At 42.5% G+C, this 14288-nt stretch overlaps 1 protein-coding gene across 1 annotated transcript; it reads right to left on the bottom strand.

The window, feature by feature from the left end:
- Positions 1–12039: 12039 nt before the first annotated feature.
- On the bottom strand, positions 12040–14288 carry LOC310933180 (frizzled-2-like). Its single transcript, XM_083896604.1, has one exon. The coding sequence runs from the start codon at positions 14183–14185 to the stop codon at positions 12545–12547; it is 1641 nt and encodes a 546-aa protein (XP_083752730.1). The 5' UTR covers positions 14186–14288; the 3' UTR covers positions 12040–12544.

The following is a 14288-nucleotide window of genomic DNA, read 5'->3' as shown; positions in this document are numbered from 1 at the left end:
GGTCCCCACAACATGGGGAATACCTGGTTAGTGAGGACACATCATTGAGTCGCCCCTTAACTTAACCATAACCATTACAACTAAGTGCCTAACCTTAACCCTTAACCTAACCCTAACCCTAAAACCAGTTCTTAACTCTGAAAAAGCCATTTTAAGTTGTGGAGCCCAGACAATGTGACCACAAAGACCTTGCAAAGATAAAAATAAGTACACACACATGTTTATAGAGCTACACTTCTTAGGACACTGCTATGACTTTGTTTTCCCTAATCTTAACCATAACCAGCTCATGCCTAACCCAAATCTCCAAATCTCCCCCTACTCTTAACCAGTTCCTCAGAAATGTGCATATTTTTAAATTCATATAGCATTCATAGTGAAAATACTATAGACCCTAACAATTCCAACTAAATGCCTCACCTTATCCCTTAACATAACTCTAACCCTCTCACCCCAGAACCAACTTATAACTCTCAAAATAGCCCTTTAAAGTCATGAGGATGAGTCAAAAATGGTTCACAGAGATAGGTTTGAATCAAAAGCCCACCCACTTCAGACATACACACACACACACAAACACACACACACACACGCACAGGGAGCCTTTTTCTGCGGGTACCAGCAGTGTCACTTATAACAGCTCTACCTGCTGCTATGGCAACGTGAAGGGGCCCACACTTGTTTTCACGATGCACATATGTTGTTGATACGATCAGCAGAACACACCAGGACCGTGTACAGTATCACACCATCTGCATCTGTTATTATGGTATGCACTGTACTCACCCGCCAACGAGTCTATACCATTATAAATGATCATTTTTACTTTTACTTTATTTTATTATCATTTACCTCTTTGACAAATGTATATGTAAATTAAATTTGATTAAGTCATATATATATTAATTTGGCTGTTAACACTTTATCATTATTATAATAAATATTAATAGATATGTATGCTATTTCTACACAAATGGGAGAGTCATGATAAAATGTAAAACAGATGTGGTGAGTGCTTGACGAGGGAGGTGAAAATTGAAATGCATTTCCTCCTTCAGTCTGAAAAAAGACATGTACTGTGTAAAGAATTTGCAAGGTAAATATCAAACAAATCAAATATTAAAAAATATATATAGACTGTGCTGATGAATACCATATATGTATCTGTCTCAAAGTCGTTTACTGTATATACTGTATATGTTTCTGTAATTTTTAGAAGATTTCACATACACAAAAAGTAAAATATGGAAGTGGTGATTTGTAAATGTAGCTGTGAAATGCTTTGGCAGCAGCATATATTCTTTGCTAATGTCCATAAAGTGAACTGATGCTTCACGGTCAACGTGGGCTCACAATTTGGCAAGCAACAAATCACTATTGCCGTTGTTCCAATTTGTTATAAAGTGACAATAATGTAATTATGAACCCAACGGTAAACCATACGGTTTTCTTGTTTTACTTTATTTTATTAACATTAAACTCTTTGATAAATGTATATGCAAATTAAATTAGGTTGTTAACACTTTATAATTCTTATTATAACTATGAATAGAAATGTATGCTATTTCTACACAAATGGTCATGATAAAAGTCATGATAAAATGTCAAACAGTTGTGGTGAGTGCTTGACAAGGGAGGTGAAAGTTGAAATGCATTTCCTCATTCAGTGTGGAACAAAAGACATGTACTGTGTAAATAATTTGCAAGGTAAATATCAAACTAAAAAAAAATAGACTGTGCTGATGAATACCGTATATATATCTGTCTCAAAGTTTGCACATACATGAATATATGTGACACAAGCAAAAAAGTACAATATGTAAGTGCTGATATGTACATTTATTTTGCTAATGTCAACTTTCTCAAATTTTGAGAAATGCATAATTTATAAAAAAAAAACTGTTGACACATTTTAATATGTGCCAAATTGTGAAAGTCCACTCCCGTCTCTGCTGACAGATTCATTCTGTACTAACACGGAGGGGGAAATAAATAAACCCAGGCTTCAGATGAAATAATTAATCACACAGATAACACATCCTGCAACCTTTTTTTTTTCCTTTCTTTCTCAAGTTGCATTTGCTGGACATGAACACCCACCATGTGCCCTGTTTGGAGCTTTGACTGCAGCCACAGGCTCCGACATGCACAGACAGGATCAGACCGGTGAATCTACAAGATAATCCTTTCGAGAGAAACTTTACACTGCATCTGCTCAGGAAACTGCGACAGAACATATTGGATCACATTGATACATTTGAAGGCTCCACTTGAATTTTGTCGGTGTTAATCGGCCGTTCAGCCACGCTTGTGATGGACATTGTGTGATAAGGAATGACTTTAAATAACACGTTGCAGAAAGAAAGAAAACTCACAAAGAGAGGAAGTTAACTGGAACCCTGACACTGCAGAACAACACTGTTTTTCACTCTCATAGCCTTGATGTGTAGAAACATAATTAATGTAATTAAAGTATGGGGCCACTTTACTGCACACAATAGAGTGGAGAGCAGGAGGGCGACATGCTGACTGGTCCATTATTATACCTCTCCTCGCTTTACATTGTGCAGTTAGTTTGGTTTTGCCGTCTGTCCTTGAACATCTGAAGTGAAAAACTGTGACTCCTGAATCTGAGCAGGAGGGAAACAATGCAGACTGCAGATAGTCACAGCAGATTTAAGACGTATCGCTCCGTGAATGTTAATCTCTGTGGAACCGTTGCATGTTCATACACGTGGACGAAGTTAAGTTTGACTAAAGTGGCATTAAGTCAATAATGATTTGTTTTCCTGAGAATGACAGAATTCAATGGAAACTGTCCTATGTTTATCTGTTTATCCTATCTCTCTGTGCATCATCACACAAGGAAGTTGTTGATTAAAATAAAAATAAAACTTGTTTCTTGTGGGTGTCTCACACGTTACCTCCTCCCTTTCTGCTTTTTTCTACTTTTACATCCCTTAGGTTTTGTGCTGTAGCTTCCTTATTAATATTTTTTGTTTTGCTTTCTTGTCATATGTGCAGCTATTTTTAGAATTTCATTTTTCTATGAAGTTAAAATAATAGCACAATAATGTATAAAAAACAAGGACTCAAAATGTTTTTACAAAACCGATTATGAACAACTTGAGAAAAACTAGTGCCAGATCAACAATATTATGCATAAGTTTACCATTTACACATGCACATTACAACTCACACATCACAGTGGATCCACAGAGGCACCAAATATTTAGCCACAGGTCTCTGGAACTGAAAAATATAGTATTTCACATTATGATTAGGTTCTAATTCATCCTGCTGATTGGATTGGATGCTCCAGTTGCATGCGGTCCGTACGTCAAAATCTGTCGGTTTTATGCACTTCCAATCACAAATGTAATGTCAACTGCCACCAAAACAGTTTGTGCTACGGCCCTGGCTTCTTGTGTGTGATGGAGCGTGGCTGTTGTGGTTGCTGTGTTGTTGCAGTTTATATGTCTGTTTGATGCAGCCCGCTACTTAATATCAACTTAAAGTAAGTTATTTCTGTATTGTTTTTATATATAGATTAATTTTGCATCACAAATAATTGTTTTTATTGTGACCAATATATCAGTCCAACAAGAATTCTGTAAAATATCATTACACATATCATTAACATGATTAAATACCCCTACTTTTCCTAAAATGCTGGACTTTTTTGTCACTTGACTGGCCCCCCACTGACCAGACTAGATACTCAGTGGCTCCCAGATCATTTGAGTTTGACCACCGGCTTACACAATAATAGTGTTTAAATGCATACAGACCAGTGGTGGCACAGGAAACAGACAGCAAATGTTTGTAAAATAACATTAACACATGAAGAACTGTGTCAGAGACATACAGTATACTGTATGACATTATTTGAAATAAAATTAAACAGTAGTGCCCTCTAGTGTTGTGTCTTGTTTTACTACAGGACACAAGTACATGCTGGATGAGTCACGCCGGATTTTCCAGACACAGAGACTGAGAATGAAGGCAGACATTTACTTGGAAAAGCAGTTAAAGGGTTAAACTATAGGAACCCTGGTGTCCACTTGAAAATAATAACCCAAAAACTGCATGTTTGACTAATTGCACCTCTTCAGTGTTGCCATGGGCTGTTTTTAAGAAGATACCGGCTCCACCTAGAGGCCAAATATGAAGATGCTGCAAGATAAAAATCTCCCCACTGTGCTATATTTATACTGCACTTTGTGGTGTTAATATTACAAAACATTAAAGACAGTATATTCATCTTTCCTGCAGTAATAAATGTATGGTAACAAACAATGTCCTGCTTCAAACCAGGTTTCTAGGGATGATAATCCATGATGGACTGTAATTTTATTTTAGTCTTACAAGAAACACTTATCACTGGTATAAAGGGTTATTCATTCTGGACTCATCATTGCTATCACGATGAAGGGGAACCTAAAATGTCTCTGTGTCCTCCCCGTGGCAAATTCATGATTCATGATTCACACATTGAAAATTAAGCGTTGTTGTAAAATGGTTCTCATAGATTTTCACTGACTGAACAGGAGGCCAACGATAGCTGTTGGACTATAGAGCTATTTAATTTATCACACATTTTAACCAAAATTATTTCATTCACAGCAGCTGTTTTCATACATCTATATTCAGATTCACATCTTTTACATTTCCTGTGCATTCTTCCTAAAATATCACTCCTCTATCTCGCTTCCTCACAGCTGATAACTTCTCTTCCCCTGCGGCTGTGTAAATAGACGAGCTCAGTTAAAGGTGACTTTGACCCCGTTGTGCCAAAGGTCCTGTTGTTTTACGCTCAGCTGGTTTCACACATTGACCGTGACTGTCTGGTCCAGCGGTCCTCGGGGCATTGTGAAAGACACACAGACAAAAAAAATGAATGCAAAGGAAAACCACAAAACTACTGACTGTTTCTTGGGGAAATTACTGATGTGGATACATTCATGAATTGAGAGCTTGTAAGAGCATTGTCTTCTGCTTTTATATGTCTTTGAAATGTTAAAAAAAAAGAAGCTTTGAAGCTCACTTTCGAAGTCAGATGATTTGATTGCTTGAAAAAACTGTGCAAATAAAGCAGACCTAGACCGGTAGTTCCAATTAACGCTGTTTTTTAGTGTGTATCTGCGTCATTATCTTGTTTAAGAAGCTCTGAAGGTTCAAAACAAACAGTTCAGCCACTGCTGAGAACGATGTGTTGTATTGTAATCTCGGGCTCAGCGAGATCTCTGAAAAAACCCGGTCCGGTTACGAGAACAACGGTTCTCCGGAACTGCTCCGGGCACTACTCTGGGCACATCCGGTTGCGTACATTGAACCGCAGAAGAAGAATAACGTCCGTTGTGGAGGTGTTTCACGAGCGACAGTGTCTTCTGACTCTGGGTCTGACTCCGGGTCAAAGTCATAAAAGGGACTGCGGCGGGGAGTCGTGAAGAAGCTATTTTTAAACACTGTTAAAACAATGTTTTGATAATGAGTAGCAGTGCATCGACCGTTCCAGAGGGGGGAGCTGCGCTTCTGAGAGTGGGTGCTGAATATGTCACTTCCGGGTATTGGCCAATCACAACACACTCTGTCTTCTGGGGGTGAGAGTTGAGTCTGAAATATCGCGGCTGGGCAACAGTGTCAGAAAAGAGGATTACTATTGGCTCGTTTACAGCAACTAGGAGGTTTTTGACCATAAAAAGAAGTTAATGTATGTAAGTAGACCTCCATAACTATAACATATATGTGCAACAGGACCACTCTATAAGAGCTTTAAGTAATCTGTTGTGAAAAATCTTAGTAAACCTTTTCCACGAAAGAGTGTGTGTGTCTGTGTTTAACTTCCACCTTTGCAATGAGGCCCCTCCACCACTCTGTGTTCGGTGAGGGCCCACATGGAAGTGATTATGCTGTGCAGAGAGTGAAATTACAGAGAGCACGTACGGAACTGGAGTCCTCCTATTTCCACTCACTCATTCACTGAGATTTACACACATAAAAAAACACATACACAAGCTCAGAGCCACATACAGCCGTGTGAATACGTATATACACAGATAGAGTGAGAGAGAGCGAGAGAGGGAGAGAGAGAGACAGATGGGCACACACACACACTCAAATGTGAGCTTCGCTTCCACCTTGCCTGAAGCTGTACATTTCCACTGCTGGCTCTGTTGGGACAAGGCTGCAGTGTGTGCTTCACTCCACGCCCTCTCTCCCTCTCTTGGACTGAAAGGGGGGACGAGAGCGGGGCTGTAAATTCCTCAAAAAAGAGCTGTTAAGAGGGCCTCCGTTTAAAGAGGGGGAGCGGGCTCCTCTCCTCGCCAGAGAGGAGCCCGCTCAATAAGTCATCACCGAGGCCTGAGGCCGTACTGGGGCCCACAGGAGAATAACATACTAGATTACATACCGCAGCAGCACAAGCTCATTCGGTTTAATACACCTGGTTTTTGTGAAGATCCAGGTGCTCAGAGTGCTGCAATGACTGCACTGTAATGTCACATCATCTAAAAACTCAGTGATTCCTGGTGAGTTGTGTGACTGTTGCATGGAAACAAATCTTTGGGTCCACTGTCGTGTGAAGATATTATTATTATCTTTGGCTTCAGTCTACTGCCTATTTACTGTAGACTGGGAATGATTTCATGCAACACAATGAAACTTCTGTTTAAAGATGCACTGTGTATTATTTAGGAGGGTTTATTGGCAGAAAACTACTTATCTAGTTGTATGAATAGGTGCACAATCACTTTAATCACTTTAACCACATGCCTTTTTTATGTACTTCATCAAAGGGCCTCACTTTATGGAAGCTGCCATCTTTCATCGCTGCAGGCCGAATGGACAAACCAGCCTGAGAGTACCATTCACATTTTAACGCAGATGATCTTTACACAAACGCAAATCCTTTCTGGTTTGCGAAGGCCACTCCAGTCCTAGGAAAGCGGGAGGTTGTCCTCCATTTGTCACCATTAGCTGTCTCCATGACTTGCACACTTGAGCTTTAACCTTAAAATAACAGCTGTCTTGTCATGGAGAGAATAGTGCCTCTTTAATTACCACTCTACACCTGAGCCTCTGTCTTAACATTTAGTGCGTTTGCGTACACGTTAAAAGTCCGATTTTAGTCGGACTAAGACAATAATTTGTTTTTCTTAATTTCATGTTTAGTCTGACTAAAATTGAACAAGTTCACTGTTTGTTTGTCTGTGACATAAAGGTCAACAGGAAACTGATTCAATACATACTAGCACTAACAGTAAATGGATGTTCTCCTCCCCATTTATACTCGCACTCAAGGCAAGTTGTCCAATTCATAGTCTTAGTCAGACTATGGCTCGATTAAACTGCATGTAAACGTACTGACTGAAAAGTTCAAGGGTGATGCAGAAGTGAGATCAGTTAAAACGTCTTAGAGATTGTCGAAAACCTCCTTTCCTCGTCGAGTGTTTGCTCCAGCGCCAGCGCATGAAGAAAAAAACCTATTAATGTGGCTTTAAAGTTTTGCTAGTTGACATATTTTTGGTTGTTGGACCAATAATTCTATGATATCCTTGCAGCGTAATGAGGTCCATATGCTTTCCACCTCTTCTGGGCTCTGTTTCCAGCTATGTTTCCAGCTCCAGCTGTTTTTACTGAGCAGCTTCATGTACAGATCCCTTCAGTTGAAAGGTCACTACTAGTTCCTGCCGATGCTGGAAAGGAAACTAGAAAAGGAACCAGAGTCTAAAAAGAAAGTCTTTGTCGATGTGGGTGGAGCAGTTCACAGATGGAGAGATCACTTCGGGTCATTTGTTGCATGGAAGCTGCTCAGAATCCATCCACAAAAAAATTTAACAACAGCTTCAATTTACATGTCAAAATAGCATATAACGTCGTATTTACAGCATTGTTTAGGAAGGCTGCAGGTCAACTAACTTCAGCTTTTGCAACATGAACAAACACAAATTAATCAGAATTTACACACACACACACACACACACACACACACTCAGTGGAGAGAAATGTGTCATATTTTGCTACTTGCACCATCAACCAGAAAGTTTATGAGAGTGGCATGGTTGTTTATACACTGTGGTGTCTGGATGCACATTAACTATTCCCTCCCATCCACACACACTCCTCCCAGTCAAGCCCATTATTATCCCAGGCGTTCTGCACACTCCCAAAATATCTGTCACGCAGCTGCTGCCGGCACCTCTCCGCTCAGCTGGAGAGACTCGGAGCAACTCCTTCACTTTCTGCCCTGATAACGCACACTCTGAAGAACTCTGAAGAACATGAGGGGGGGGGGCAAAAACAACAAAAACCCTCCCCGTAACATCACTGGGTTAGTAGATTCCAGTGTGTTGTGTGTGTGTGTGCCCTTGTCATCATGAGCTGCCCTGGAGTAGTCTGAGGCACTCATGAGCAATAAAAACCCAGACAAATGGTGTGCATGAGGCATGAAAATGAGCCACCAGGAATGTTATGTCAGGATGCTTGGTGGGCTAAAACCCACTTGCCACAATTTGTGCAATAATTCATGGTTTAGTTGGTCTTTTTGGTAACTGTTTAAAATAGACCACGAGGACAAATAATCACACTAATATTTAAGCAAGTCAAATCCCTGCCATCTTCTTTTTCAGTGACTCTACTTTTGCCTTGCAATACAGCAAACATAAAGTTCCTTTGTGGGCTTTGACTTGGATAAATCATAGTTTCAGGAAACAATATGACAAGTGTGGAGTCAAAACATAACCTACAAGATAGATGTGAAACAACAGAACACTGTCAGGTTCAGTATTTATGACTGGAGCCCCCCCCAAAAAATTGAACATTTAGATTTTCAGTCTCCCGCTAACTTGATACGCTCCATCCCCTTCACAGCAGCCGCTGCTGAAAGCAATGACGGAGGGAGGGAGGACATATTGCACTTCCTGCAGCGTTTTCAAGTGAGAGCAAGACAGATACGCACAGTGTGTGCGCTCTGGAAAATCTCATCTGCCCTCCTATGGTTAGGATAATGTATGACTGCAGCTAATCCAGTGTTAGCCCTCAGAGCATGAGCTCTTCCTGAGTCTGTGCCAAGATTTGATTAGAAACAGACTTACTACATGTCTGGGTAGTCCTGGGTAGTCCCTCCCCCCCCACACTCCTATTTCTTTTCCTCAAGCATTTGTCCATTTAAAGCCATTTCATATAGGCTTGATACTTGTACAGTAAACAAAAAGGAAATAAAACTTTAACTTGGTACTTTTGAACAAACTTAGAGTGAGCTCCAACGAACAAGGCCGACACCATAATATCAACTCAAAGAGCATTCTTGCAGTCTTACCCCCAATCCCTGGCTTGTCCCTTCTTGCCCTCGAGCAAGCAGGAAAAGGCTGCATGCTAGATTTAAGATTTGAGATCAACAACACGGGAGCCGTTCTACCCCCCGGGAAAGACTGGGCACTGACAAAGAGAAAAGTAATCCATACCAGAGAGCCACCAGCTCTTGTTTGGTTAATATAAGCAAAATCATTTCATTATCATACACGTCTAAAAAGTTTCCTGCCTGGCAGGTACAATATCGTGTAAAGCACATATCAAGATTTACTGAGAGAAAATTACTTTGCGAAAAGCCTCTTTTTTTCCTCTCTTTTTTTCCTGGCGCAGCTTAAATGCAAAGCATCTGACTCTCATTTAATTCTGATGTTTTGAGATCCAACGTTTTTGTTGAAATATTCACAAAATCACAGCCATGTCTCTCCTCATTTGAGTTCTCCCTTTTCTCTCCATTCTTTGTTCTTATCCCCCGGAGAAACGCAAAACCGACCCAATAATGCCGAATTTTCCATCGTGCTCTCCAAAAAAAAAAAAACCCTCCACCCTAAAACAAATCTCACTCTGCACCACCAGCACCCCACCCACATGCCGCTTCTCCTCATTCTCTCACTCGTCATTCGCCTCTCTGCTTCAGTGCAAAGCCAAACAAGCCAGCTATTAAGTTGAGTTAAGCGCAGGAAGTGGGCCTTCGGGCCAGACGGCACTGTTTACAAGGAGCTAGTCAGGTTTCAGCAGCGCTTTGAAGTGAGCAGCACACAGGAGACTGTCTGTCACTAAGCAAAGGCCCAGCACCACTCCACTGACTCACTCGCATTCCCCCCATTCATCTGAGCGCAGAGAGGGAGGGATGATGACGGCCGAGGGGGTATAAGATGGCAAAATGAAAAGACGCACAGGTAGATTTATGGTTGTTCTGGACCCCCCCACCCCCCACCCCCACCACAGTATCTGCTCCTACCTTTAATCAGTCTTACATGTCTGTTATTACAACCCAACTTTATATAACCCTAGATAAGGAAACAAGAAAGACAACTATCAACTTGTTCAGTGGGTCACAACGTTTCTACGATATTCACACACATCACTTAATTACACTGCGTTTCCCAAACAGAAGACCTCAACCAATCGTCACCGACAAAAAACAATATTGTCAGATATTCAGCAGCCACTTTATTAGGTACACCCGTGCAACTGCTTTAAACAAACAAAAACAACAACATGCAATTGTCAATTCAGCCATCACATGGTAGCAACTCAAGACGACGTGCTGACGTGAAATCAGTGCATCAGAAAATGCGACTGAAGTGACTTTTGTCACTTTCATGCATAGCCCAATCTACAGATTACAAAAATGGTTCCAGAAAAGGCAAAAATACCCAGTGATCAGAAGTTATAACCCATTCTTACAAAGGTACAAAGTATCCTGAAGTCCTTATCGCAGGTCAAAGTTTAAAGCAAATGGACTTTAAAAGCACCAAGACCACTTGTGCGACTTTATAAGTGTCCAGTGTACCTAATAAAGTGGCTGGTGTGTGTGTGTGTGTGTTTCATTGTATGCATGTTTTATTTCAACTAAATGCACATAAATCTTCTGCAAACATATTTGGTGACCCACCTACGAGTCCTGACCCAGTCTCTGGGTTTTGGAATGACTGGTAAAACCTGTAGAAATATTAATTTAACACAGGAATAATGTGAGGCATCATGTTCCCTCTAAGCCTTAACAATAACAACATAATAACACACAGCACAGTACAGTATACTGTGTGTGTACGCGTAACACTCAAAATGCCCAGAGTCTCTGTTCTAAGGCAGGAGGATCAACTTTCTCCAACACACCCATGCACTTCATGACATCACCACGGACCAGGTTCAGTTTCAGCCGTGCATGGCTTGGGGGATTCCAACTTGGCACAGAGTACAGTGACTCCAGAGGAACAACACAGCAGCAAAGCTGAACACCTCCCCTCACCAAACAGGCGCCGTCACACCTGTGCAACGACACAGATCCCCTCTCACCTCCTGTTGATTTAACCAAGCCCTCAGTATAACAAAAAAAAAAGCAAGGGGTCTTTTGTTTTGTTTAGCACCTGCAGGCGATGTTAGTGTACGTGTGAGGAAGTCCTCTGCCACATTCTTACTGGCTGGCACCTGTTCCTCAGACGCAAAACACGTACATGTGAAACACTCGAGAACACACACCAGAAGAGTGAATGGAGGTGATGCCTTATTAACAGTATTCAGCTGATAGTGAGGACTCAGCTCAATGTTTTCCCAGAATTCCAATCATCTCTTTTACTGTAGCTTTCTAGTGTGAGGCAACAGATGTTCAGGTGTGACTCAACACTCCAACCCCCCCCCCCCTTCAGAAAAACAACAGACAGCCCCTTAATCAGAGAAATTGTCACATTATCAAGAGGGAGTTTGAACATTATGGAGCACTGAAAATATGCGAAAACAATTGAGAAAAATAAATGTTTGGCCTGTTTACCTTGCAATTCAGAGTCAGGCCTTTGATACTTGGTGATATTTGAGACTCTGCGCACATGTTTTTGGTTAAAGGAGTGAAAATGCAGTGGGCCGGACCCACAGAGTTTCTTGGACATCATCCAACAGACTGAAATGTAGACATTCTTTTAATCCATGAAAAAAGATGATTTATGACCAGTGATTATAATAACAACATTAAAAAAACAACAAGATCATGGTCTTTGGTATGTGGCATATTTTACAGTGCAAACGTAAAGCAGGTACACTGGCAGATAAGGAAAAGTATTGACTTTCTTTAAATACAAATATATAACTTTTTTGAGTTTTTACAAATACTATTTACAGTTATGGTTTTAATTACATGTGAAAATGTTCGAGGGAAAGGGTCATTCCTCCACAGCTCATTTCCCTTCTTTGTGTGTTTTTGGCTGGTGGATCATAACTCCCCTTTTGACTTTATAGAGGCTTTAAGAAGAAGAGCCAGGGAGGGGGAGGTGAGCATTTCAGCACATGGCATCCTTGGCCATGCTTGTTATTTGTTCAGACAGTTAGGTTCAGTACTTGTTTATCCAGCTTGTCCTTTTGTCAAACCCCCCATACTCCTTGGTTTGACATGAATGAGTGGCTAATAAGCTTGAGGAAAATACAAATGCTGTAAAAAAATATAGGCTACCGCGTGCGCTACTTAACGATCACACACGACAAACACGTAATAATAAACATATCAGTCCCAGTTTTGTGTCTACACAGTGGTCTCTCCCTGTTTGCCGTTTGTCAGCTTTGTGTAGAACTTATGCCAGGACTGCAGAGTCTTTCCAGACCAGATCCAGAAACCAGACGTGATGCCTACAATGAGTGTCATCAGGTACTTGATCATGTAGACGGTGAAGTCCGGGGTCATGCGGGGCCCGCTCTGCGATGGGCACGTGATGGCAAGGCCCCTGCAGTTTTGGCTGACCCAGCTGCGTTCCCAGTGAGCGCGGAAGGCCTGCTCATAGAAGAAGCAGGCGATGACAATGGTGGCAGGGACCGTGTAGAGCACGCTGAAGACCCCGATCCGCACCATCAGCCTCTCCAGCTTCTCTGTCTTGGTGCCGTCGTGTTTCATGATGGTGCGGATTCTGAACAGCGACACAAAGCCGGCCAGTAAGAAGGAGGTCCCGATGAAGAGGTAGATGAAGAGAGGGGCCAGAACGAAGCCCCGCATAGGATCCAGGTTGCTGAGACTGACAAAGCAGACGCCGCTGAGCATGTCACCTTCGATCTGCCCGATGGCCAGGATGCTGATGGTCTTGATGGCGGGCACTGCCCAGGCGGCGAGGTGGAAGTACTGTGAGTTGGCCTCGATGGCCTCGTGGCCCCACTTCATACCTGCTGCCAGGAACCAGGTGAGGGACAGGATGACCCACCAGATGGAGCTGGCCATGCTGAAGAAGTAGAGCATCATGAAGAGGATGGTGCACCCTTCCTTTTTGGTGCCCTGGACTACAGTTTTAAAGCTATCAGGGAAAAAGCTCTCATTGCACACCACCTTGTCCCCTAGGAAGTAGCCAGCTATGTAGGCTATGGAAACCATGGTGTAGCAGCCGGACAGAAAGATGATAGGCCGCTCGGGGTATCTGAAGCGCTGCATGTCAACCAAATAGGTAGTTACTGTGAATAAGGTCGATGCACAACAAAGAACAGACCAAATCAAAATCCATATGCGGGAGAACTGAATCTCTTTGTCAGTGAAAAACATGTGCCCGCTGTTCCTGGACGGCTCACACGGAGCTCCACAGTCCTTCACGTCTAAAAACTTATAATTCAAATACGGTGGCACCCTGAGAACGTTCGGGCACCGGGATGGCCTGTCATGTGTGGAAACCTCTGAGTTGTCGTGCGAGTCCGGCACGGACAACACGGGTGGGACGGTGGGGGCAGCGGAGGAGTCGTTTTGACCCACGCAGATCTGGCCGTCTCCCAGCACGGGGAAGTTCTCGCAGCGCAGCCGGTCCGGCCACTGGAAGCCGAACTTGTTCATGAGAGCCTCGCAGCCCTGTTTGGCTCTCTCGCAGATCGACCTGCATGGAGGAATGGCTTTCTCCAGAACGGTGCACACAGGCGCATACATGGAACACAGGAAGAACTTCAGCTCCGGGGAGCACTGTACCTTCACCAGCGGGTAAAACTGGTGCACCTCCAGTCCCGCATCCTCCTGGTTGTAGTGGCCCACTAGATTTGGCATGATGGTTTGGTTGTAGGCGATGTCCGTGCACAGAGGGATTGTGATCTGCTGACAGAATCCATGCTCCGGGACGACTATTCCGTTGTCTCCGTGATACTGCGCTGAGATCAGCAGAGGCAGCAGGAGCGCACTGAACCAGGTGTTGCAAAAAGTCATCTTCCTAAGTTTACGACGCGAACTTTATCCAGGTTGACTCGCTGTAAGTTACTTTGTTGTTTATCATCAGTTCTGCAAACGGTCGATCAGCGACAGTAAGTTT

The sequence above is a fragment of the Microchirus variegatus genome, assembly GCF_963457635.1.
Source record: "Microchirus variegatus genome assembly, chromosome: 10".
NCBI classification, from domain to species: domain Eukaryota; kingdom Metazoa; phylum Chordata; class Actinopteri; order Pleuronectiformes; family Soleidae; genus Microchirus; species Microchirus variegatus.
Note: the sequence above shows the minus strand (reverse complement) of the source record. Positions and strands in the feature narration are given on the sequence as shown.